This window comes from Lynx canadensis, chromosome B1, assembly GCF_007474595.2.
Source record: "Lynx canadensis isolate LIC74 chromosome B1, mLynCan4.pri.v2, whole genome shotgun sequence".
Taxonomy (NCBI): domain Eukaryota; kingdom Metazoa; phylum Chordata; class Mammalia; order Carnivora; family Felidae; genus Lynx; species Lynx canadensis.
The window spans coordinates 77,375,080-77,401,508 of NC_044306.2; the positions used below are offsets into that span (position 1 = coordinate 77,375,080).

The 26,429-nt window shown below is 39.4% G+C and overlaps 1 protein-coding gene across 7 annotated transcripts in view; it reads right to left on the reverse strand.

Annotated features, from left to right (window-relative positions):
• Nucleotides 1-26,429, reverse strand: part of DCLK2 (doublecortin like kinase 2) — a 152,910-nt gene that overhangs the window by 45,428 nt on the left and 81,053 nt on the right. For 4 of the 7 annotated variants that reach the window (XR_003968303.1, XM_030312941.1, XM_030312940.1 and 1 more), the window contains exons 3-6: nucleotides 14,307-14,409; nucleotides 11,249-11,350; nucleotides 10,310-10,360; nucleotides 5,892-5,986 (exon numbers count right to left, since the gene is read on the reverse strand). Coding sequence is in view for 5 of the 7 variants with exons in the window: in XM_030312941.1 (XP_030168801.1) it covers nucleotides 5,892-5,986; nucleotides 10,310-10,360; nucleotides 11,249-11,350; nucleotides 14,307-14,409 (351 nt within the window). In the remaining 2 variants the exon portion in view is untranslated. The remainder of the gene's footprint in view (nucleotides 1-5,891; nucleotides 5,987-10,309; nucleotides 10,361-11,248; nucleotides 11,351-14,306; nucleotides 14,410-26,429) is intronic. The other 3 variants (XR_003968304.1, XM_030312943.1, XM_030312942.1) reach the window with 1 other exon arrangement.

Consider the following 26,429-nt stretch of genomic DNA (forward strand, 5'->3'; position numbering starts at 1 on the left):
CACAGATAAGGGTGATATGATTTACTGGAGATCATATAGCTAGTGAGTGGCCAAGCCAAGATCAAACCCAGAAACTCTAGTTTCAGAGCTCATGCTTTAACCTCTATACTATCTTATGTCCTTCTCCAAATGGAGGCATCTAAGCACAAATGAGCTCTGGGCTTCATTCTTTGATACTGTCCTTCTATGTAACTACATACTATGGGTTGCCGCATCTGCCTTAATCCTCTGGCCTGAGTGGGCAAGAGATTTGTCTTGGTTCCCTTTAGCTTAACTGGTTCAAACTGAAACACTCACAGAAAATTTTAATTATTAAGGAGGACTAAAGAAGAACAAAAGCCTAGTACAACCTGGCATGAATTGGCTTTACTAAAAAGGCCTTTGGGCTTGCCCAAGTGTCTGACTGTGGTAGGTAGCCTGGGGTCAAGATAAAGCCTGATGTGTCATGAAGGCAGCTTGGTTCTGGCCTGCAGAACTACCTCCTTCCCAGGTGACCACCACCACCAGTGGTCTTGTCCTAGGAAAGCCAGTTTCCCTAAATCTATACAAAAGGAAAACCAAGTTCTGTTACCTACAGACTAGGTTTTGGGGAAATGGTCTAATAGAGACCTCCTAAGTAGCCCTAGCAACTCATTTTATGACTTTTTGGTCTAACCACGTTGTTTCTAGTCATCTGTTTAATACACTGGCCTTGCTTTCTCACTGCGTCCTTAGAGGCTAGTAATGGTGATAAGCATGGGCTCTGTTTTCAAACCGCATTTACACTACTATCCTCGCAATGTGGCTTCCATGACAGGACCACCATGTAACATTATCTCATATCCAGGTACCCATGTGTTTGCTGGGCCTGGACTACACTATCTTGTTCCAGCCTATGCCAATCTTGACAATACTCAGCTCGATTTCTGGCTTTCAAAGAAAACCAATAACCCTAACCTCTTGTGAACTTTGTCATTTTACTAAAGCTTCATGGGGTCAGGTAGAAGTGCTAGGTACTTCTCTATCTTTCTACCTCCCTTCATCTACCTCTCCCCCACCCCAGGACTGCCTCTCCCTTTTCCCCAACCACCCCCACCCCCATTCCTTTTCTGATATCTCAACCCATTTTTACTCAGAGCATTTATGCATATCTAAACCCAGATACTCAGTAAGAAAGCCATCCCCAGCACTAACCCCTCCTAAAAGACCTGTGCATAGCTTTTCCATAATAATCATACCAACTTCCTCCTGAGATGCCTGGGCTGCAGTCATTCAGGAGGATCCTCCAGTAATGGAGGGAAAGTCAGAGGTTAGAGACAGAGACCCTGAAAGGGTCAGAGATCCCAAGGGGCCATTGAGACCCTGAGCATGTTACTTCACATCTCTGAATCTCAGTTTCCCCATCTATAAAATGAAGATGAAACTACAGATCTGAGATTATTTTGTTTTCACATTGTAAGTTTCAGGGAACTAGCAATACCAAAAAAGGATAATCGAAGTACAACTAGTTCTCAGTTACCCTAACATCTTTCAGTTTTAGGTTTAAAAGGACCTCAATTGCTTGGTTGCCACCCTATTTCTTACACTTCCATCCTGAAAAAAAAAAAATTCACAATTTGGAGAAAGCTTTGCTTCCTCTCTTGGCTTTGGTCCAGCCCTTCAAAGAGCATGATCTTTTATAAATGCACATGAATGGAGCAGAGATGTCTTCCTCAAAGAGTATTACAGGGAAACTGTGAATAGTTTTTTGTGGAGAGGTGGGTTGCTTCTGTACTTCTCTTTTTCAATGAGCAAACAAAAAACAGCCAGGGACACTCTGTGGTCAGAGATTAAACATCACAATATGACTCTATTTTCATTTCCGGTTCATCCAAAGTCCCCACCAAAACACTAAAATGATTCTCAGAAACTGCATAAAGATGGGGAGGTTCTAAGAGAATATCAAATTCTGCTTATCTAGACTTGACTCTGCTTAATTCCCAACTTAGCAAAACCCAGATTAAAAAAAAAAAAAAATCTGGCAAAAGCTTCGTCCTGGCAGATAGAGAGATAGGAGTGACAGCTCCCGCACATGCTGTCCTGGTGTGGTTTGCTTGTTTTTGTCAATTCTGATTCTCTGGGAAAAGATTATCTATCCCCAAAGCCATTAAAGCCTCTAACCAGGATAAATAGTTCCTGCCTATGAAAAACAGTCCTCCATTGTCAGACAATCCCTCTTAATTGATCTTAATAAGCCTTTGTAAATGAAGAGGAAGAAAAAAGCAGAGCACTAACACTTGGTAATTATCTGTAATTCTCCATTTGTAATGTCACTGAATAGAGAAAATAATGCAAACGTGGACAGATGCTGACTAGCGCTTACAGACATTAAAAGCAGTGTATTTCGTACAGTAAGTAACATGACTAAGCTGCAGTATTTCAAAGGCAGGTCTTCATCCCTATGACAATATCCAGTACCATAGATCGCTGGGGACAGTCATGACGGAAGGTTTCCACAAGGAATGACCCAGGCGGCAGTTTGGCATTGTGGCCTAAAAGCTGATCAGTGTGGCAGACACTCCTTTAGCTGCTAACATTTAATGTAAAATTTGGTAATTCTGTATCAGCTTTAAAGTGAGAAGAGAGGGGCGCCTGGGTGGCGCAGTCGGTTAAGCGTCCGACTTCAGCCAGGTCACGATCTCGCGGTCCGTGAGTTCGAGCCCCGCGTCAGGCTCTGGGCTGATGGCTCGGAGCCTGGAGCCTGTTTCCAATTCTGTGTCTTCCTCTCTCTCTGCCCCTCCCCTGTTCATGCTTTGTCTCTCTCTGTCCCAAAAATAAATAAACGTTGAAAAAAAAAAATTTTTAAATAAATAAATAAATAAATAAATAAATAAATAAATAAATAAAGTGAGAAGAGAAAGACTCCCCAGCTTCCTAGGTGGGTTTCTTGCCAACTTAAAAGAACTATAATCCTAGCATTTTAGAGGGCATTTAAAATGAAATGTCCTTATTTAACAGATAGAAAGAAAACACAGGGGAGGTCTCAAAGCTGTGAGTGAAGCCCACAGGCCTCAAGTGTAGTGCGAAACAAAGTTGGTTTGGGAGGGATGGGGGTGGGATCAGGAAAATGTTACATAAAAGCCAGATCTGAACAGTGGAAGGAAGGCCAGGACAGAGTCCAAAGTCCTTGACCTGAAGGCAAGGATGGTGATAAACAGGTCACACATCAAAAGCCTGGGACACAACATCCTGACCTTGTGACTTCCAAGACCTTGGGGCTGACCGATCAAGAGCCACAGGTACCGAGCATGGGCTCTCTTCTTCTGCTTCTGCTCCAGGGTAACCTCTGGACTCATTAAATGGATCTGCATTGCGGGTACTGCCCCCCTCCACAAGAAAGACTGCTATGACCATCCAGATACAAACCTTATAGGGTCAAAAACTCCCCCTCTCAACTTGTAGGAGGAATCCCCAAATGACTGGAAGCAGCCTCCACTAGAGATCACCCCACTGTACACGCCAGCTCTTCCCCGCCCAGAAAGACCCAATAATATCCAATCCCTAAGCAACCTAGGGGCTGGTTCCACCTCACAGAACATGCCTGCGCTCTCCCACTTGAGTGTGCCTCCACCTTAATAAACTGCTTTGTGCCTGCTGCTTTCCTTCTGGCTGTGTTCGCTGGAGTGCAGGTCCCCAGGTAAATCTCATGGGCAATCCAAGGACGGGGACCTCCTTTCACACAAGGCAGAGGCTCCCAGCAATAACAGAAAGACCACTACTCTTGATCTTACAGATAATCTCATTTTCCATCTTGGCAGTAACCAATATTTCTCTTATCTTCTTTACCTCTTTAGGTACCAATAAGTAATCCTGAGCAGGGAGCTCTGTGCTAGGTGCTGGGGTTGCTATACCATTTCTGATACATTCAGAGAGATGAGAGCAACTTTCATGTCTCAGCAGAAAAACAACTACGTTTTTAAAATTCCACAAACCTCCACTTCAGAAGTACGAGTGATCTTGTGTGACTTTGTGTGCAAGTGTGTAGGGTGGGTGTGTACTCTGAGCATAAGTGGCACCAATGAAAAGGAACAACCTTAGGCTCACAGCTGAAGATGAGCCAAAAAGAAAGACGGGAGCAAAGGTTACCAACAGATAACAGAAACGGGGAAATGAATGAAACTCCAGGGAAGCAGAGGACCGGGTACCTGCCAGAGGCTCTGCCCAGAGCCATGGTCTGGGGGAGGACATGACAGCCTTCACTTGACTCACTGGAAGCTTGTGTGGGCTCTGCCCTAAGGCTAACAGTTACCAGCACTAGGAGCCACCTGCTTTTATTTTTGGACAAAATACGTGGAATTAGAAAAGAGGTGAAAGAACTTTGATTATTTTTACTTTAATTCTCTTGAAAGTTACTCAAATTAAAAAAAATGCACCTCCTATCTATTTGGGGGACAATAAATGGGGGGGGGGAGTTGAAAATACTTAGCTGATTAGTGATTTTTAGTTTATATCACTTTCTCAATTATTCAGTTAAGAATTCCACTGAAATCATATTATAAGCTGACCTCAGCCAGTTTAGCACCTCAGAAAATGCCTGGTTCTTCTGATAAAGAGAAGGAGCTTCCACCACTTGGAGGCAGGTGACAGCTATGTACTCGCTGATCCCAAACTTACTGCCAGCCTTGGTCCAATTTCTGCCAACGCACATAGGCAAGCAGGCACAAAAACAGACAAGCTGTCCTTTTCCAGAAGGAATTTCTCTTTTTGATCTCTGTGACTTACACAAGAATCACGCAGGGTCACTTTGGGTGTTCACACATTCTCAGGAAAGGACAGACAAACCTTAGTTAGCGTCAGGTGGAGAATGAGCTCTTCGAGAAGTAGGGGGCCCATGATCCTCACTGCCCTGAAGGCTCAGCAGGTTCTCACCCAGGGGTGGTGGGTGCTTACAATTCATTTTACTAATGAAAAAGATGTTTTCAACATCCTTAAAAGTAAAGAAAACCACTCTGACAATATTTGAAGTGTTTAGGCAAAACCATCTTTGGAGAATGTATTCCTAATGAAGATCTTCCCAATGTCACCAAAGCACCAAGAGAATTAAGTTCACGTACGCATACATACAGGGCACCAGGTATACTTCAGTATTCTTAGAGTGCATTACCATGCAGATAATTTGATTGTTTCTACAAAAGGAAACTTTCAATCTTCAACCCAAGTTATTTACTGCTATTTTACCAGGCAAATTTTCTCTTATAAATTTAAATGATTGAAAACCACTAAGGGAAATCAATGTTGTTGAAATTTTGCAAATACAGTTTCATTTATCATTCTTCTCCCTCTCTGTTAGACAAAATGTCTATTAACCCAACTGCTGATCATGTTAAGTTACCATTTATATTTTTAGGACCTCACAGTCAAAACCCAAGATTTGTTTCTAACTTCTCATCAAAATGAACATATCTTTTTATGTTACTACATATGTATACAAGTACCATGTTAGTTATTTCGTTCTATTTTAGACTTTTGCAAAGTCAAATTAGGTTAGCTAGCAATATTAAATTCATGATTCAAAATGAGATTGTTAGAAGAATTACAGTGTTCTCCAAGGCTTACCCATTGCAAACCATGTTGATAATAATGGGAAAACTACCATTTATTATACTTTACCACAATATATTCAACCCTAACCACAACCTTATTAGTCCCTTTCTAGTGATGGAAATACTTGAGCTCAGAAGGGTTAAGTGAGATGACCCAGATTACAAGATGAAAAACAAAGGATTCAAACCCTGATCTTCCGGGCTCCAAATCCTAAACTCTTTCCTTTTTGATTTGTTATTACACCCGAGCCCTTGAACACATTAAACTACCAAACTATGCATCTCAAAACAACAAAACCACACAAAGATGCCATATATCCTATTTCATACCTTTAATCCTCTGAAACTTCCTGGGCTAGTTGGGGAAGAGCTGGAGGATTTCGTTGATTTAGGAGTAGACAGCTGGCTGCTGGGAGTTCCATTAACTGACCATAAGACAACAGAGGAGACAGAGGTCATTAAAACCCAAAACAACCCAACTGTGTGCAAAAACACTAAGCACATGCACAACATAGCTCCAGTGAAGCTTTGATTCATTTAAAGCTCCAAGCAGATGGCAAATCAGCAAAAAGCAAAAGTAATGTGTCTTATTGCATTACAAAGTATCAGACAAATAAGGAGTGAAACTAAAATTGTTTTCAGTAATAGTTCTCCAAAAGTGACATAAACAAATATATAAAACATTATGGAATTAGAGATGTGAATGAGAACTTGTCCTTACACCCTACCCGCTAGCAAGGGTAGAGAAATGAAGTGGCCGGTATATTTGTAATGCTTTACTATGGAGGTTGCTCTCTAACTTCCAATATCCACTCTCTTGGTATATACCAACCTGAATAACCAAGAAGTTCTTACAGCTCTCCAAACCAATTCCATCATAATAATCCAAACACATTTTCTAAGTATATTATTAATAGAAAGGGAAAGTTACTGGTCATTTTTAACATCTGCTTATTTGTTTGAAGGCCAAAAAAGGCACTCTTCAACTTTATTTTTTCTAAACTAGTCATTTCTAAATTCCTTCTATTTTCTTGTCTTCACAGTTTAATTTCTCCCATTATTTAGTAAATCTTGATGATTTTTTATAGAACCCCCTCCAAACTTCCATACACTTCTTATTGTTGAAATTGCTGAAAGCTCAATTTAGAGCACACCTAGGAAAAGTATGACCACTGCTATTTTCTTTTCTTTTTAAAATGTTTATTTATTTATTTTTGAGAGTGAGAGAGCATGAGCAGGGGAGGGGCAGAGGGAGAGAGAATTTAGACAGGCTCCACTCTGCCGAGCCTGACACAGGGTTCGATTCCACCACCCTGGGATCATGACCTGAGCCAAAATCAAGAGTCGGACTCTTAGCCTACTGAGTCACCCACACGCCCCTAACCACTACTGTTTAGAGGGGGAGATAAATTTGCGGATTTTATACTACAGAATGCTGGTCAAACATTTCAGCATGGCTCATGCTTATTCCTAATTGTATCAACTGGATCCATTTCTGCTGTAATTTCACAAAGTTGGTAGTAAATGTCTAGGACTGGTGTAATTATTTTTCTAAGAAGTGTGTGTAACTTCTTTTATCATTAACCTTCAAAGCTTTGCCTAAAGATAAAAACTACCATTTATCTCTATGGAAAGAAAAACAAAGTCCATCTTTTTCTTTTCTTCTTCTTCATTTTTTAAATATGAGGAAGCAAACAACTATTATTTTAAATGAAGCTAATGAGTATAAAAAGCAAAATGTAGAGATAAAAGTCCTAAATAGGTGACTCAAAAAAGTGAGCACCCATCCCCGAGTAGGAGCAAAAGTCCTGGATCAACAAGTGTTTGTAATGGGATGTGTTATCTGTAAACCAGGACATCTAGCTCTATGAAGTCATGCTTGTTTGCTGCATTGCTCATTTTTATTTTCACAAAAAAAAATTTTTTTTAACATTTATTCATTTTTGAGAGTGAGAGAGACAGAGCATGAGTCGGGGAGGGGCAGCGAGAGAGGCAGACATAGAATCCGAAGCAGGCTCCAGGCTCCGAGCTGTCAGCACAGGGCCCGATGTGGGGCTTGAACTCACGGACTGTGAGATCATGACCTGAGCTGAAGTCGGACGCTTAGCCGACTGAGCCACCCAGGCGCCCCTGCATTGCTCCTTTTTAAAAATTGGGTATGGATGAAAAATTTTCTAGTCACTTTTAACTGGCCAAACTTTAATTTTTCTAATTCAAAACCCCTCATTCATAAATAACTATCAGTTATCTATAATTTCTTAATACATGTGCACCTTTAGAGTGCAAGTACAACACGAGGAACTGTGCAATTAGAAACTTTTAAGAATATTCAACAGTCCTAGTTATTTCTCAAGTTAAATTTCAATGTTGTTTGTTTTAAAAATTGTCTTTAAATAAAGGGAATAGATGGCAGGAATTCACATAAAGTAGAGATTATTATGAGCAATGAATGAGTCAACTTGCTGTGAGCTGAGACTGAATTTTATTCCTTTTTTTCTTCATTCCATACAGCAACCTGTCAGGTCACCAATCCCTACTCAATGAGTGCTATTAGCTTCACAGATATTCAGACACCACACTGGTAACAAAGGCTACCTTGGAACAGTGACAGAAAAGGGACTAAAAGAGAAAAATCAATTCCTGCAAATGTAATCTTGACAGCAAACAATCTCCCTAAAAACACACCACCTCCTGCCTAAACATAGTTTCTTAATAAAACTCACTGCCAGGATTTTACTGGTGTCAGTAACTACATGTCTGTATCTGCGCTTCCCCCCACCCCCCAGCCAAATAATCTCATTCTAAAGACATACTAAGCCATATGTGGGTCTCTAAGTTTCCCAGAGCATTTGAAAGGTCCTAAAAAGTGTTCCCTAATGAGAAGTCCTTAACTTCGTTTATTTGCATATTTCTCCAGAGTCTTAGGGACGGTAAGTGGGACCCAAGACAGTCCCATGTTGTAGCCACGTCCCTCACACTGCTGCCACCAACTGGTAGGCAGGCAGCAAGCCAACAGCACCTTTGTCCTCCTCCTACACCTTCACTACCCCAGACTCTCTTTCCCAACATAAGGCTATTTATCATGTGCCCTTCCCCTCAACTGTAAGGTAAGAAACAAACTTGAAGCTTTTTTGTTTGTTTGTTTGTTTTGAATACTTTCTATATTGGTAGACTCTGAAAGATTTACAAGCAAGAAAACTAAAGTGAGACTTTTTAGGACTCAAATTATGGTAATATTTACTGAATTATGTTATCTGGATGAATTTCTCTGTTTATTACACACTATTTAACTATTCTGATAGAGTTTTCTTGAAGAATTCAGTCAACCAGAAGACTTCACTTCTGTCCCAACACAGAAAAAGTACAATATTAGGTCTACAAAGTTACTAGCTCTGTTTGAAACTCCAATTAGTCCCATGGAATTTTCTAAATGTTAACAAGTATACCCCAGCTAAAGAGGTCTATAAAAGTGAGTTGTACTTATGGGTACTTGACTTTTAATAACATAAAACTGCCAGGTTTCTGTAACTGCAGTATGTGCTGAACATAGTTTTTTTTTTTTGTTTTTTTTTTTTTAAAATATTTATTTTAGAGAGAGAGAGAGAGTGAGTGAGCATGAGCAGGAGAGGGACAGAGAGAGAGGGAGAGACAGAATCGGAAGCAGGCTCCAGGCTCTGAGCTGTCAGCACAGGGCCTGACGCAGGGCTTGAACCCACAAGTTTTGAGATCATGACCTGAGCCAAAGTTGGACACCTAAATGACTGAGCCACCCAGGTGCCCTGTGCTGAACATACTTTTAAGTTTAATCTCTCATAAAGAAGCTGTTTGCCCTCTAAAACCTAATTTAAACATCTTACAACTTTTACTTATGAGTTTAAGATCTACTCTACTATCCCAAATGCACATATGGACTTAAACATTGAGGGTACTGCCATGTTAAGATTTTTTGAGTCAACTTGTAAGCATTCCAAATCCAAGTTAAAAAGATTTGAATAAATCTTTCTTTATACAAATATGATTATGAAACATGTTTTTAGTTTAGTATGTACTAGATTCATTATAATACCTGATTCCTGAATCACTCTCCTCACTTCTATTTATTTTACTGTTATGATAAACCTCTGTAAACCTATGGCTAAAACAAAAGCTAAGAACCTGACAAAAATCTACATTTGACTCTATGGTAAGCTCAGGTAATTGTATTTATGCAAATTTCATGTTATATTAGCTTTCTTTGTGTCTGAGATACTTTACAGAAAGCATAATATGAGTTGAAATAAGGTCCACGGTAGAGAAATGCTTTCAGTTAAAAATATTCATAGTGTCAATATTTTTAGAAGAGTCTTGGGCCTATTAGCTGTAGGGTGGGGAGGAAGGTAAGACTAGAAGGGGAAGGAGAACAGAAGAATTTAATTGCTTTTATGGCCATTTTCATATTACTTTTTCAATAACAGAGTATTTTCCAAAATTAACTAGAAGGTAGGCCCTTGGAGGTGGTGTGCTTCTTCACCGCTTTGTCCTACAAGTACATACAGAGGCATCTGGCAATCTGACAACGACCGGTTTTCTAATAAACACAGGAGGCTGAGGCATCCTAAGCACCGTGAAGCATTCCACAGTGCACACAGGTACACTGGTACGAGCCAGATACGTTCATGGAAATGGAGCAAAAGGAAACAGAAATGTGGCAAAAAACAAAAACGAAAAAAACCCAGCAGAGCAACAAAGCCATACTAATCATGGCTCACCTGGGGATCTGGCTGCAGAGTAGGCACTGGAGTGATGGCCACCCCTCTTAACTGTACACATTCAGTGAATACAAGGAGGAGGAGACAGTAAGGAGAGCAGTTATTCAGCAGGTCTGAACACATATACAAAAAAAGGGTAAAACAACCTGACCTAAGTCAAGTGGGATGGGTGCTGAAGGGGAACCAGTGAAAAGCATAATGTTCAAAAAACTCAGTCTTTTATAAAGAGCCTGATGCTTGAGGTAGTTTTTATTGATACTACTTTCATAATGTTCTAGATTTCCCATACGTAAAATCAGGGTTTTTCACAATCCCTTCTTTAATAGTAAATGATATTACAAAATTATTTATAATTACTATAGACAAATCTTATAGAATATATCAAGATATTGATAGATGTTTTTAGCTTTTAAAAAAGTACACCAAAGCATTCAAAATTAGGACAAATCTACAGGTTTAGAACCTGAAAGAAAATTAATTACAGGTAAATCTGACTCTTAAATAAGTACTAACTCCAATAATAATCTTTGCTACTATTTAATTGCTTAAAGAAGGAAACACCTGTGAAACTCTTCAAGTAAATCCATTTCTGTGTTAGATGTGTCTATGTATGTTTTAAACCAGTAAGAGAAGAAAATATTCACAATCAGATAGCACAAAGTTAAAAATATAGTATGCAATGGGCACAATGCGAAGAAGCACTTCTAAGTAAATACCAGGAGAAGATTCTAGATAATGACTGTTCTTAAGAAAATATGTCAGGACAAAACAAACAAGTGTCTTGGCACATTTATGACAACTCTGAGAAACAGACTTAAACGTTTGATTCTAAAAGTCACGTCACCTATATGTTGTTTTGGAACCAAGCTGCATACAAACATGGGAAAAACTAGGAGTTCATAATAATCAAAGAATACTGAAAGGAGAATGATTAACCACCTGAGGCTGGTGATTTGCTGCGTCGGGAGGGCCCAGGGCTTTTAGATCCAGAATACTTAACAGCTGAGGAGCGAGAATAAGATGACTTCAAGACACGGCATTCTAGAAAGGAAGGAAAGTGCATTAATTAAGTCTGGCCGAGATACTAACCAAGGGAAGATCACACGTGAACATAAGTCTACTGCTTAGAACCATTCCTGGATCGTTTTCCTATTATTGTTAAACAACGTTAATATACAGAGCAACTGTCCCAAAAGTACACCTGAGGTTATCCTTAGTGAAGCACACATCTTGTAGACCACACCTCATCATTGCAGTGGAGTTCTTAATGAACATAGAAATCCCAATGTCCTAACTTGATCACACGGACAGAACCTAATCCAAACATGTGCAACTTCTTTTTTTCGTCAGTAGCAAAAGGCTACAATCTTATTATTCTCTCCCAACTCTGATAATCTTATTTTTAAAGGGTATGGAACTCCTTACCATCTTGCTTTTTCCACTTTCCCTAAGTATGGAGCATCAAAAATGAGGAAACTAGCTAATTTAAACAATAACTTTGGTTTTTCCATAAATTACCCAATAAAATAGCATTTAGAGTACCAGAACTAATTACAGCTAAAATAATCACTACTAATTTGAATAACTAACAACATGGGTTTTGGAGTCATGCAGATTTTGAATGACTCACGGATTCGATTTTGCTAACTGGGGGACATAGGTTAGGTTCTAAGCTTCAGGTTTTTCCCCTATGAGATTGGAATAAGAATAAAATCTGCTTCCTAAATTTGTTATAAAGATTAGATTAGATAACATATTGTCTGTAATTTATGTTAAAATACTTCAATTTATGCAGTAAGATTAAAATGTGGGTTGGTTTTAAATCTATACCTCAGGGGCAATAAATTAACATGTGAAGTTCACTAATCAGGAAAATACACACCAGGGGAGGCTAGTTAGCATGTGAAAGACCCTAATCAAAACCTTACTCTGAAGGAGGCTGTGGCAACCTCAGTTTAGTTAATTAGCATTATGGATGTTAAAAAGTACTCCACTGTTGAAAGGAGTGGTGTGTGTGTTAGTCAGAATCACCTTAAAGGCACTGCCACTCTTTTATAAGCACAAATGCACATGTAGAGAACCAATAACTAGAACTTCAATGCTACACCCTCATTATAGGACTCTAAGCCCATCCCTGAAGCCAGCTCTTCAAAGGAGTATTTTGTTACTTGGCTAAGACAACATTAGCATTTTATTGAATCTTTAATGCAAGATGTCAGAATCCTAAAAGGATAAAGAGTTAGGACTTTGTTAAGATTAAACACAATCTTTAATTAAGATTAAAATAACTGATTTTAAAAGCAACAACAACTTTGCCCCCTAATAAATACAACAGTGGCAGAATTAGGTCTAATGTTATGGCCTGATGGTGGTGATACAATAATGACATTTACAGCAACAGTAACATAATAGTATGCAATTGTGCATACTATATTACAGGCACTAACTGCTTTACCTATATTAACTCATTTAACCCTCACAAAATCTTATCAAAAAGCCAATTACCCCCAGTATGCAGAAGGTTAAGTAACTGGCGAGGGAAGAAATTAGTAGCTCTCACCCACCTTTCACTATTGGAGGTCATCAGTAGCTAACAACAAAAACTATGAATGATAAAACTGGCTGCGGAAGTTTATAACATACACATAAAGCACAGAGAACAATGACTGCTACATAGATAGTACGTGCTCAGTAAGTGTTTTGTTGTTGTTACCCAAATTAACTTCATAACCTAAAATATATAATGTATTAAAGTGTCTCAGCTTTCTAATTTACTAATATTGATATGAAAGAAATATTACGAAATGGAAATTAAGCTAAAATCAAGGAAGATGTAAAATACAGAGGATAATGCAAACACACAGTTTGTCAACCTTAGTCATCCCTGAGAACAGGGGAAAGTATTAGCACACATAATACAAAAGGACATTCCTTGCACTTCTTTCCAGTGGTAGTACCAGTTTAAAAACCAGGGCCAGTCCAACAGAATATAAAACAGTACAGGAACCCTCAAAGAAATGTGGCAGCAGTGAAAAAATGAAACAAAAACAAAAAAGTATAGATAAATGAGGCCCAAGCACAAAGTAGATAAATTATCCCCAAGGTAACTGACACAGAGTAACAAGAAAGAATTACACAAGGAAATTTGGTACCACAAAATGTATCATCTCAAATTTTAACAAGTTTATGGATCACACTATTTATTTGGTAATACGTTTCTCCAGTTCTGGATGGTCAGAATCACTACAACTGGAAAGGGGATACCATCAGCCTAATGTTTGAAAAGCCAACTTTTCTGATTCATGAAATTCAAGAGTGTATCTCTAACATCCCTCTCCTATGGGAAATGTTATGTCTGTAGGATTTCATTTAAAGAGGAAATTGACTCTCAGCTAAAATAATTAGTATTACTGTAATAGGTTTAAATTAATTCAAGACAACAGGGTAAAGTAATTTTCCAGAATCAATACACTCGAACTCACTGGAGTTATTACTAAAAAGTTGAAAACTGCATACTCTGGAGAAAGGGGTTTTCTTATTGTATCAGTGAAAATAGCTTCATTTTTTTCCTGCAAATATGAACAATGCATGTCATTATTTTTTTTAAGTTGCAAACAGAATGAGACAAAAAAAGAACCTGAGACAATTATTATCAACAATTTAGTTATTATCCTTTTACGTATCCAATTATGCACATGGAAATTCTATCACTAACCATTTCAGATTCAATACAATCCATATATTTATGGTGGCAGAGCCAGCCCCTGTTCTGAAACAGGGCAGGAAATCCATTTCAGAGACAAAAGAATGCAGTAAAAAGAGAACTAAAATGGCTAAAAATTGAAAAGTACTTGAATTAAATTTTTTGTTTGTTTTTTACAACTAGGCAAATGCTTTCGTTAGTTCAAAAAGAATACGGCCAATGTCCCCTTTCTTCAACATGCCAGACCACCCCAAGCCTCCATTTCAGAGTTATCAAGACAAAGAATTGCCTTACCACTGTGATCCAGGACAAAGTCATCTTGGGCATAACGGAATTTTTCAGGTCCACAAGCAATAAAAACATCATCATCACCAAAAAAGTCTTGCAGACAAGTAACCTAAAAATTAAAAAAAAAAAAAATCACATCCAAGAAATAAATTAGAAACATCAGAAGTAAATTAGAAACCTTAGAACTAAAATAAAAAGTCAGCAAAATTCATAGCCTCCCCTATAATACTGAGTTGGAATGAAAATCGATTTCATGTCATACTACATTTCCAAGCACTCTACTCTTCACAAAGCACTTCCACACGCTTTCCCTGGCCTCAGAACAACAGAACAAGGAGTTCAGAGCTGGCATCAATATGTCTGTTTCACAAGTCAAGTGGAGGACATACACGCAAGGTGAAGTGAAGTTTTCCACGTCTCCCTGAATAACAGGTGGCAAGGCTGAGGTTGATGGAGGTCTCTGTTCTCAGTTTAATTTCTTCATTTCTCCCCTTCGTCATTCTTCTAACAACTCCACTTCCCAGCTGTGTGACCCTGGGCATGACTTCTCTGTATCTCTGGTACAGCGTGCCTTAGGTTGTTTTGGGGAATAATGTATGGAAACTGCCTGGAATAGTGCTCAAGGTGTAAATGCTCATCTCCATCACCAACATGATCATTAACATCAGGGGAGGCTTCAGGGCCCTTATAAGGCCCTATGCCTAAATGTATAGTCTTAATTTCATATTCTTTTTTCACTCCCTGGCTCGCAACACACACTGTCTCATTTTGAGATTCCACAGAAACTGGATCCCCCACAGGGAGGACATTCATCCGCTCATCCCAGTGTCGAGGACAACTATCCTCCTAGACTTTGGACATAGGTAGGTTCCACTTTTACCTGTTTTTCAACTGGCTACATGAGGTCCTCTTTTTTTTTTTTTTAAGTACTCTTTTCCCAGTAATAATTATAAAGTTAAAAAAAAAAATCATTGCTGGGGCACCTGGATGACTCAGTCAGTTAAGTGTCCAACTTCGGCTCAGGTCAAGATCTCACAGTTCGTGGGGTTCTTAGAAGGATTGAGCAATTGATTTTATTACAAGGAAATATTTTATCCGGTACTAAATGTGTTGGTATTTGACTAGAATAAATGCCAAAGTAGACCATTAAGTTCCTTATTATATGGAAAAGAAGTATTTAACAAGTCGAGGGACTATAAGAGATCAAAACAGTGGTTTTATATTATTTAGATCTTCCTAATCAATCTTCTAATGATTTCACCTGTCAGTGTTAAGTTTGGCTTTCCCAAACATGGTTTCCAAGAGATGCCTGCCTCCCTTTGGCTCAGTTTCCAGGCAATGAATGCACATTTGGTTAAATAGTTAACCAAATTATACAACTATCAATTAGGCTCCAATTTGCCTCAAATACTACTCTCAAGGAATGGTCGTTATGAAATGAATAAGTGACACAACTGGTTTAAACAAACATGTATTTTGACTCAGGACACGACATACCTCCTAGAGTATTAAATTTGTTTTGAGCATTTATGATGTGCCAGGCACCATTCTAGATGCTATAGAAACATTAGTAAAGAAATAACAAGAGACAAAAATATCTGTCCTTCCAAAGCAAGTGTGAAAAGAAACACAATAAAAACATGTAAGTAAATTTATGCAATATCAAAAGGCAGTCAATGCTATGAAGAAAGATAAAGCAAAGAAGGAGAACAGTAAATGCATGGATGGGTGTTGCAAAACTAAATAGAGTGGTTGGGGAAGGCCTCGGGCAAAGGTTACATTTAAACACAATATTAAAAGAGACCAAGGAACAAGCACGTGGGAAAAGTGATCTAGGCAGACAGCACAGAATGTGCAAAGACCCTGCGGAGAGATCACACTTGGCACATTCACAAGAAAAGTCCTGGCATAGAGTAAAAGAGGGGGAAGAGTGGATCAGAGAAGTAAGGGGACACAGAGCAGATGACATGGGGCCCTGTCAGCCATTGGTAAGGGCTCTGCTTTACTCTGAGACATAAAACCATTGGAGGCTTCAGAGCAGAGGACCATCACATGACTTCCCTTTTAAGAGGATGACACCATGCTCAGACTAGACTGTAAAAGGGCAAGCATAGACAGCATAGTTGGAGGCTATTGCTACATCAGGCAAGAGATGAGAATGGTTTGTGCAAAAGTGTTGGGAGTGGAGGTAGTGAGAAGGGGCTACACTACCCCTTGGATAAGGGGATATGAAAGAAGAGAGAACATGATAGCTCAGGGTTTTTGGTTTGAGCCACTAAGAAGTTGGGATTGTCATTAACTGTAATAGGAGAGAATACAAGGTAATGGACAAGTTTCATGGTGGAGAGGGTGCTCATGAATTCAGATTTGGAACATTAAATGTCAAATGGCTATTAAACATCCAGGTGGAGGTGGTGGGCAGAAAGTTAGACATACACAAATCTGAATTTCATGGGGGAGATAAGGGCTGGAGGTAGAAATTTGGGACTCACCAGCATATGGATGGTATTTAAAATCTTGAGATCAATTATGGCAATGAATGCACCTAAGGAAAAGATCTAAAGCCTGAGCTCTGAAGCACAGTAACATTATAAGGTCAAACAGAAGAAGCAAAACCAGCAAAGAATATTGAGAAGGAGCAGCCAGAATGGGAGGAAGAAAAACAAGAGCCAGTAGTATGCTGGACAACAAGTCAAGAAAGTGTTTCAAGGATGAGGGAGGAGAGAGGAATCACCTGTGTCAATGGTACCAACAGCTAAGTAAGATGAACCTTGCGAAGTGACCACCAAATCAGCAACACAGAGATTGGTGGGCTCTTAAAGATGAAAACTAGTTTTAGTGGAATGGTTAAAGAGAAGGTCTAATTGCAGCACCTTTAAAAAAGAATAGCAGAGGGTCGTCTGGGTGCTCATTTGGTTAAGTGTCCAACTCTTGATTCTGGCTCAGGTCATGATCTCATGGTCATGAAATCCAGCCCCCCCTGTTGGGTTCTGTGTGGAGCGTGGAGCCTGCCTGAGATTCCTCTGTCTCCTTCTGCCTCTCTCGCCTGCTTGTGCTCTCTCAAAATAAAAAATTAAACATTTTTCTTGAAAAAAACAATAGCAGAAGAACTGGAGACACGGATATAGACAACTCTTACAAGGAGCTTGGACTGGAAAAAATGGGAAGATTAGCAGAAGGAGGAAGCAGAGTCTGTGGTTAGCAGAATTTTTTTTTTCTAATTTTTTAAGAAAGAGAATGAGAATAAGAGGGAGAGGGGTTGAGAGAGACAGAGAGAAACAGAAAAAGAGAATCTCAAGCAGGCTCCACACCCAGTGTAGAGCCCAAAGCAGGGGCTCAATCTCAAGACCGTGAGATCATAACCAGAGCCAAAATCAAGAGTTGGACACTCAACTGAGTAAGCCACCCAGGCATCCCTGAACTTGCTTTTTAAGATGAGAGAAATAACACAATACTATGCTATTGAAAGGATCTAGTAGGCAGGAGAAAGACGGTGGCACAAGAAAGAAAGGAGAGACCTGCTGGAGCTGTGTCCCTTTGTAAGAGAGAGGGGATGGGAACAGAGTGCAGATGGGAATGACCTTGCATGAGACCATGGTCAGTCTTCCCAGCAAAGGAATCCAGGTGGATGCTGCTAGGTGGGAACACATGGTGGGGCTGGCGCACATTTCCTGATTGCTTCCTACTTCACCGAGAAAACTGAAACAAAGTCATCACCTGAAAGTGAGGCTGAGAGAGGATGTACAGCAGGTTTGAGGAGGAAGAAAAGGTGTAAAATTGCAATCTGGGATTGTGGGGAATTACTCGTTATTAGTTTAATGAATACCTGTTGCCTCTACTCTGAAAGGGGAAAGGAACAGGTTGGATTTGCTATGTCCTCAGCAAAGGCTCTTATTTAAAGAAACTGTACAGTGTAGTGTCTCTAACTAAAAGAGGAGCCCTGCCCCCATCCGGGTCCTGACCCTAAACCCTCTGCCTACCAGCTCCCCATCACACCCAAATAATGTGGTTTACTGTCCCAAGAGGGAAACAATGATGGCCCCCAAGCAGCATTAAGGGTCCACTTACGATCCCACAGTCTGCATGACAGAAACTCTCGGTTCTGAAACAAAAGAAGTTATCCAGTCCATATATTGTTTTAGAAAAATCAAAACCTTTAAAGCTGGAATTCTTACAATTTCATGGGGTTGTATCTGACTAGTCAAGAGAAGAAAATTGATATAAACACAGATGATAGACTGCACTGATAATAAGTAAATAAGGAATGAATGGTAATATTCTCTCCCTCTACTGGTGCTGATTTAAAATACAAGTCTACATGGGCACCTGAGGGGCTCAGTCAGTTAAGGTCTGACTCTTGATTTCAGCTCAGGTCATGATCCCAAGGTCATGGGATAGGGCCTTAAGATTCTCTCTCCCCTCTGCCTGTCTCCCCACTTTCTCCGTCCCTCCCTCTCCCACACCTCTAAAAAAATACAAGTCTCTGTTCACATTTTTCACAATACAGATATGGACTGTTTGGACTGTCATTACTATGATCAACAAAACCGTAAAGTTAAAACTCACTAGTAAGAGAACAACAGCAGAGAAGTTGATGAGTAAACCAAAACTAACATCCATGGAAGGAGAATGAGCAGGTTTCAGTTGTTTTCACTTTCACTGTAGAGGAAACTCAACTTATGGTGTTAACTAAAATACAACTGGAATTTCACTTTCACTGTAGAGGAAACTCACCTTACGGTATTAACTAAAAACACAGGAAGCATTTGCTGAGGATAAGCTTTTGTATCATTACACTGCTGAGCCTGAACCTGACCACCTCACCTCCTCCTTTCTTTTTTTAACATGCAGAAACCTTAAGCAAGATACCAATTTCATCTCATCTTTAAAGACTAAATGTGATCACATGTGAAAGCAGTGGTTATTTCTTCATTTTCATTAATTCATGGCCTCAAATACTGTTTGTTTGTTTTTTTAGTTTATTTTCTGGGGCTCCTGGGTGGCTCAGCTGGTTAAACATCCAACTCTTGATTTTGGCTCAGGTCATGATCTCATAGTTCACGGGATCAAGTCCTCTGTTGGGCTCTGTGCTGACAGAGCAGAGCCTGCTTGGGATGCTCTCCCTCCCTCTTTGTACCCTCCCCACTCACACGTGTTCTCTCTCTCTCAATATAAATAAACATTAAAAATAAACTTTCAAGTTTATTTTGAGAGAGAGCAACTGCATGACAGAGTGCAGGGGAAGGGAGAGAGAGAGAGTGGGTGAGAGAATCCCAAACAGGCTCCATGCTGTCAGCACAGAGCCGGATGGGGGACTTGATCTCACTAACTGTGAGATCATGACCCGAATGGAAATCAGGAGTTGGACATTTAACTTACTGAGCCACCCAAGTGCTCCTCTTATTCCAGTAGGCTGATGGTAGAAACTATTCTTTAATATGTACATATAAACATATTTATAAATATTTCACCAGTATATGTATACATGTGTGTATATGTACATTACATGAACCATATTTCTGTATGTAATTTCTGGGAGTTTAAGATATCTTAATTAAAAAAAAGGATATCTGAATTTTTCTGTCTCTAATTGGAGCCCCATGCAGGGCTTCATCCCATCACCCTGGGATCATGACCTGAACTGAAATCCAGGGTCAGGCAATCAACCAACCAAGACACCCAGGCACCCCAAGGTCAACATTTTTAGATAATGCAGAGGAAAAGAGACTGTGAGCATATCATTCCAATTTTATGCTAAAATTATATTTGTGTAATGCTAAGCCTCCATATAATACAGTCATTATTTGCCCATGCTTACATTTTACAAGCATATGGACTACATATTTAATTGTTCCTAGTAGTGTCCCAAACTCAGTCAATACTTTTCAAAGTGAAATATCTGACAAAATGCCAGGGTCGGATGTAAGCTAAAATAAATTTCTCATCAATGATGAAAAATGGTATTTCTCATCGACGGGAATCACATTAATTTATCACTGTACATTCAGTCTAACATTAACCAAGTACCTATAATATGCCAGGCATAAACAAAAGCCAAGAAGCATGCAGTCTACTGGTAGAAATGGACAAGAAAAGTAACAATTATCATTCAAATTACCGTTCAAAATGTTACAATAAGACAATATTATAATGGAAGAGCACCGTGACAGTTACAGGAATAAAGAAGCACAAAAAGAACATCTCATAAAATAAAATACCCAATGCCTTGAGAATATTTCATATATTTGAACACTTACATAATTCTTTTATGTTTTTCAACATATTTCTTGTTCTTTACCTGTGGTGGTCTCATTCCTTTTATCATAAATTTTAAAAACTGGGATTTAACATTGAGTTATTGGCTGTGTCACTAAATGTGACTCTGAAAAGAACATATCAATACAACGAATAATATCTGAGAATCATTCTTAACAAGGGTGAGAAAAGTGTATCAGTTTAGAAGACCTCTTACTGTCTGCTTCTAAATTTTTCAATGCAAGAAGCTCCTCAGGAATAATGGATGTTATGTGGCTCATGAAAGAAGCTACATAAACCAGGGAGAAGTGATATTTCTGCTAAGGTACAAAATTAAAGCAATCAGTAGGATCTAATGGGGAAACATCCAACTGAGAAATAATATATCTATGGGAGCATATCTAAGCTTTCCAAAGGAATGTGGGCCATTTAAAAACAGTAATTTTTCCTATCCTTTAGGAGACAGATTAATTAGGTCAGGGTGACTGGGTAGCAGCCATAATTTTAGTGCCAGTTCTTAATAGATTACATAGACTAACAGATTCAACTATTTTTTTTTATTTCCCTATTTGTTCTCCTTTGTTAAAGAAGATAGAAGCAGATACAAAGGCTTGAGGTCTGACAAAGATACGACGCATGTATTAGGAGAATAAAACCTTTCCTTAAAAGAAAAAAGGTAGAGGATACAGAGATGTAATCTTCCCTGAACACTCACTCACATTATGAATGAGAGGAGGTCTATTTATCCTGACCCATTGGCACACTTTGGAAATCTTGCATTTCTTCTCCTTTCCAGAGTTACAAAGGTGCTGGTGGTAAAACAGGCTGGATTTCTATAAGATCTCTTCTTACTATAAAATTCTAAAATCTAAATATTTTAGTTTCTAAGAAAAGCTTAGGAGACTGTGTCCAAAAAGTTAAGTGCAGAAAAAAAGGAACCCTATTTTAAGTGGGTAAATAGCAACGTCCACTGGGATTTCTGTTTCAGCTTCATACATCCTCAAAGAAATCTTCAACAAAATCTGTTGCTCCTTACAAATCCAGGTGTACTCTTAGTACTCTGTAATTCGCCCAACATAGACATTATCATTGAAGTAATTGCCTGGTTTTGTGTCTGGACCTCTCACCAGACTGTGAGCTCCATACATTTAGGGACACAGTCTTGTTTACTTGTGCTATAATTCCAGCACAGTACATAACATCTAATATAAAAGGTTAGTTCAGTACATTTCTGTCGAATTAATGAAATGCCCTGAATCCCATTTCCTCCAAATAGCCCTTCTCTAGAGGCTCCACACTCCTTCAATCAATCTCTATCAACTCATTATCATGCAAGGTAGTCCTTGTTCCCAGATTTATGATATTGGCTTTTTATGCAAAGATAATCTATAACCTCTTTGAATACACCAGTCAAATCCTATAACTCTTTAAAGAAAATATTCAGGGGTGCCTGGAGGGCTCAGTCTGTTGAGTGTCCGACTTCAGCTCAGGTCATCATCATCTCATGGTTTCTGAGATCAAGCCTTGTGTTGGGCTCTGTGTTGACAGTGGCCTGCTTGGGATTCTCTCTCTCCCTCTCTCTGCCCCTTCCCTGCTTGTGTGCTCTCTCTCAAAAATAAACATTATTTTATTTATTTATTTATTTATTTTATTTTTTTTTTTAAATTTTTTTTTTCAACGTTTATTTATTTTTGGGACAGAGAGAGACAGAGCATGAACAGGGGAGGGGCAGAGAGAGAGGGAGACACAGAATCGGAAACAGGCTCCAGGCTCTGAGCCATCAGCCCAGAGCCCGACGCGGGGCTCGAACTCACGGACCGCGAGATCGTGACCTGGCTGAAGTCGGACGCTTAACCGACTGCGCCACCCAGGCGCCCCTATTTATTTTTTTTTAAGGGGGCACCTGGGTGGCACAGTTGGTTAAGCATCCAACTCCTGATCTCAGCTCAGGTCATGATCTCACAGTTCCTGAGTTCAAGCACTGCATCTGGCTCTGTGCTGATGGCGTGGAGCCTGATTCAGATTCTGTGTCTCCTCCTCTCTGCCCCTTCCCGTCTTGTGTTCTCTCTCAAAATAAATAAACTAAAAAAAAAAAACAAAAAAACAAAAAAAAAAAACAAAAACAAAAAAGAAAGAAAGAAAATATTCAGCTGTTGGTTCAAAACCTTCTTGAGATTGTCCCGGATGAAATCTGAAACGGGCCCCTTGTTTAGTGGTCAGGAAAAAAACAAAGAGGCAGACAACTCCAGGTTGGTAGATGGCAGTTTTAACCAGCAAAGGCAGCTTGCACACGAAACTTGTCTTGGGTGGCAGCAAGACGACTGGATCCCCACACTTGCCTGTCAAACCTTCAAAGTTCACATAGAAGTCTTAACTGGATTCAGTCACGTATATCATGCAGATATTCTCAACGCACATAATCTCAAAGCTATGTCTTTGGAGCAGCCCCTGGGAGTGGAGAAGACAAGCAGAACCCACATTCCAAGAACAGGGGAAAGGGCATGGAGCCTCTGACCACCCACATCCCACTCATAGGTCAACCAGTAGTCACGTCTTGATGATCTCCCCCAACATCAGCAAATACTTCATCAAATGTTGGCTCTAGATACCTTAAAATAACTTTTAAAAACTCATTTTAGATCATGCAAGTTCTTTCAAAAAGTACATTCCTTACATCATTATTTCAGGGTTACCTGAGAAAAATTACTTATGAAGCCTACTACTGCAACCATCTGGTAGAGGACATTTAAAGCAAAGCAATTTGCTATTAAATCTGCCATTTGGTGCTAGTCAGACTTGAGGATGTATTAAATAAGTGTCTCTTGAGATACTTTCCCAAACTATTTTATTGAAAATTTCCAAGACCTGATAAGATAAAAATGCAAAAGAAACATCATTAGGTCTCAGTAAAGGAGTAGTTTAAACTGGCATTAACTTATCTAAATATAGTCCGGGTCAAAAATCTCAGCTCCCATGAAATACTCATCTTGCAGAACAAGAACTACATTTCATAGAAGAAATGGGGTTGAGACAGGGAAACTGAGGGTCTCCGTGAAACTCTGCTCTTTGCTTCCCTTCCTGTTTCTATTCTTGCTAGGATCTGCACCCCCTGCCATACACATGCCTTAATGTATATCCTCCTTGTAAGGTGTAAGGAGTTAATGATTTCTTTGGAGTCTTCCAGCACAACAGACAACATCTAAGGACTAAGAAGCCATCATGTCCATATTCCAGATCACTGGCACTAAATATCTCAATGCCAAGACCCCCTGGCTCCCAGGAGTGACACCTGGGTCCTTATCTTTGTTCTAACTACCAATTCCAGGATGTCTAAGAGAACACATACATCAGACCATGATCCTCAATAAAAACCCTCAGCCCCAAGCAAAGACAAGACTCCCTCCTTTCCTGAGTCTCCCAAATGCTCTGTACCTGCACTCTCTCTGTACCTTCAATAAACTCTGCCTTCACCTTTTGCTGGCTCGTGTTTGATTTCTTCTACTCTGCGTACAGACAGGGACCCTCTTGGCTGATCCTGTGGGATCCCACTCTGGGTCCTTGGACCTGGCCTGCCAGCACAAGGATGATGAACATCAGGCATATAAAACATGCATTGGAATTTTCTATAGATTGTCTTTGATTTTAACTGTGTGTATGAAAGACACAGAGCAAGATTAGGAACGAAGGTCCACATCTGTTAAAATTAAAGGCTTTCATTATCAGAGTGCAGTTTTAAAAGGCTGTCTCTACTAAAGAGTAAACAAAAAAAAATTTTTTTTTTTCTAACTTACTTCTAAAGAGAATTTGAAAGAGCTCAGAAAAGAAGTCGAGGAAGTGGCTTATATTTGAAATTAAACTTATTATATCAGCTTTTAATGGAACTGCACTGATACCGTTGATTTCTTTCCTAAGAAATGAGCACAAGTCATAAATTGCCAGAAAGGAAATGCATTTAATTGTGAACCCCTAAAGACATTTCTACCATATATAATTTTTCTACCATGTAAACAAATGGAAATACAGGTTTTTTTTTAATATGTAAAGAAAATCCAAATGATAATTTTAACATACAATAAAGGATAAACCTAATAACTGCCAAGCCATTATCTTTCTGTGTCTGTTGCTAGCATGGGGCACTTTTTGTTGTTAAACACACTGCCTTCATAGATACTTGAAAGCTATAAATTCACCATAACTAATATTATCCCAGCCACACACCACCACCTTTTGTTTTTTTAAAACCAGTTCTATACTTAGAATATAAATTCTGCTTAACATAAACAGGAAAACCCATATCTGAAATAAAGAAAAGGTAAATTATTTGGATCTTCCAAAATGCTAGGAACAACCACCACAAAAACAAATTCACAAGTCAGTAAGCAGGGACTGGGGTCTCCTCATTTCTTTACCCTCTACCCAGAATACAATCCGCATAAATAGTTTCCTTTGTTCCCAGTAAATGTTGGCTAGCCTACAGTAAGGGAAGGATCCCTTTGTACAGTAAAAAGAAAGCTACTTAGAATAGCAATGTTTTTCAGCTTCCTGTAAAGCCATTCAGCCAGGCACTAGAGACCCTGTGGTTGCCATGGAAACAGAACTGAAGCTAAGAGAAGACAGTACTTGACAGTAAAGGGCTTCTCAACTGCATCTACAGACAACTCCCGACATTTAGTTTGTTTCCATTAAAAAAAATACTGGACCTAACCTCTCCTTTCCCAGTGGAGCCTCTTCATAATAATGGCTATTCACCAATCACAACTAATCACAGAATCTTGAGATCAAAGATTTGGTTTCAGGAAATACCTCTGTTAGCAGGATAAAAATATCTTGAAAAATTCATAGCTATTTGGCTACCAAATGTATTCTGGAGGAGAGACAATGATCACTCTTCCTAGAAATGAGGTAATTTTTAAGCTGATCCTCTGACTGCCCCCACCGAGGATCCCAGTGTTAATTCCTACAGGAAAAAAGTTTCAAATACACTCTAGAGCTTTCCGACACTGGAAGGAGACTGCCGCAAGAATTTAAAAGAATTCAGGTAAGGAAGTCAGAGGAAACCTATTATGGCAACCATTATGAGCTTTCCTCAAATCCTGGGCAAGCTGGAGCTGCACATTTGCAAGCGGGTGTGACTGGAACCAGAGTCCACACTCTCCAGGATTCTACCATCTTCAAATAATAAACACGGATATCAAACCACAGGCGTTACAGAAGGGGAAACTGAGACCCAAAGTAAAAGGAGGAAATTTTTTCATTAATGTTTATTTATACGAGAGAGAGAGAGAGAGAGAGAGAGAGAGAGAGAGAGAGAACACACATCTGAAGCAGACTCTGCAGACAGCAGCAAGCCCTATGCAGGGCTCGAATTCATGAATCACAAGATCATGACCTGAGCCAGGTCGGATGCTCAACCGACTGAACCACCCAGAGGCCCCAACGGTGGCAATTTTCTAATTCAAATTTTTCTGTTTCCAACAGAAAGGAGTAGGGAACAAGTATGAAACATCTAATTCTATATACTCTACACAGTGAGTCTCATCTACACATGAATTTCATTAAACCCCCAGAACAACCTTAAGTAGGCACGGGGATTACCATTTTCAACAAAAAGAAACAAAGGCTCAAAGAGGGTAAGTAACTGGCTCAAGGTCAAACAAGCAGAGGAGAAGGAGCTGAGTCTGACCTCTGCCTGTGTGACTCTTTGTACCTGACCACACACTGTGTCACAGCATGATCTACAATTTATGGAAAACAACGTAAGAGAGCTTACGGAGATGAGTCAGGAGAGCTTTTATACATGCCAAAATCCAAATAACCAGACCACTTTTCTAGGTCTTACTTTTATGAAGTAAATGAATGGCAAGCATGTAAACT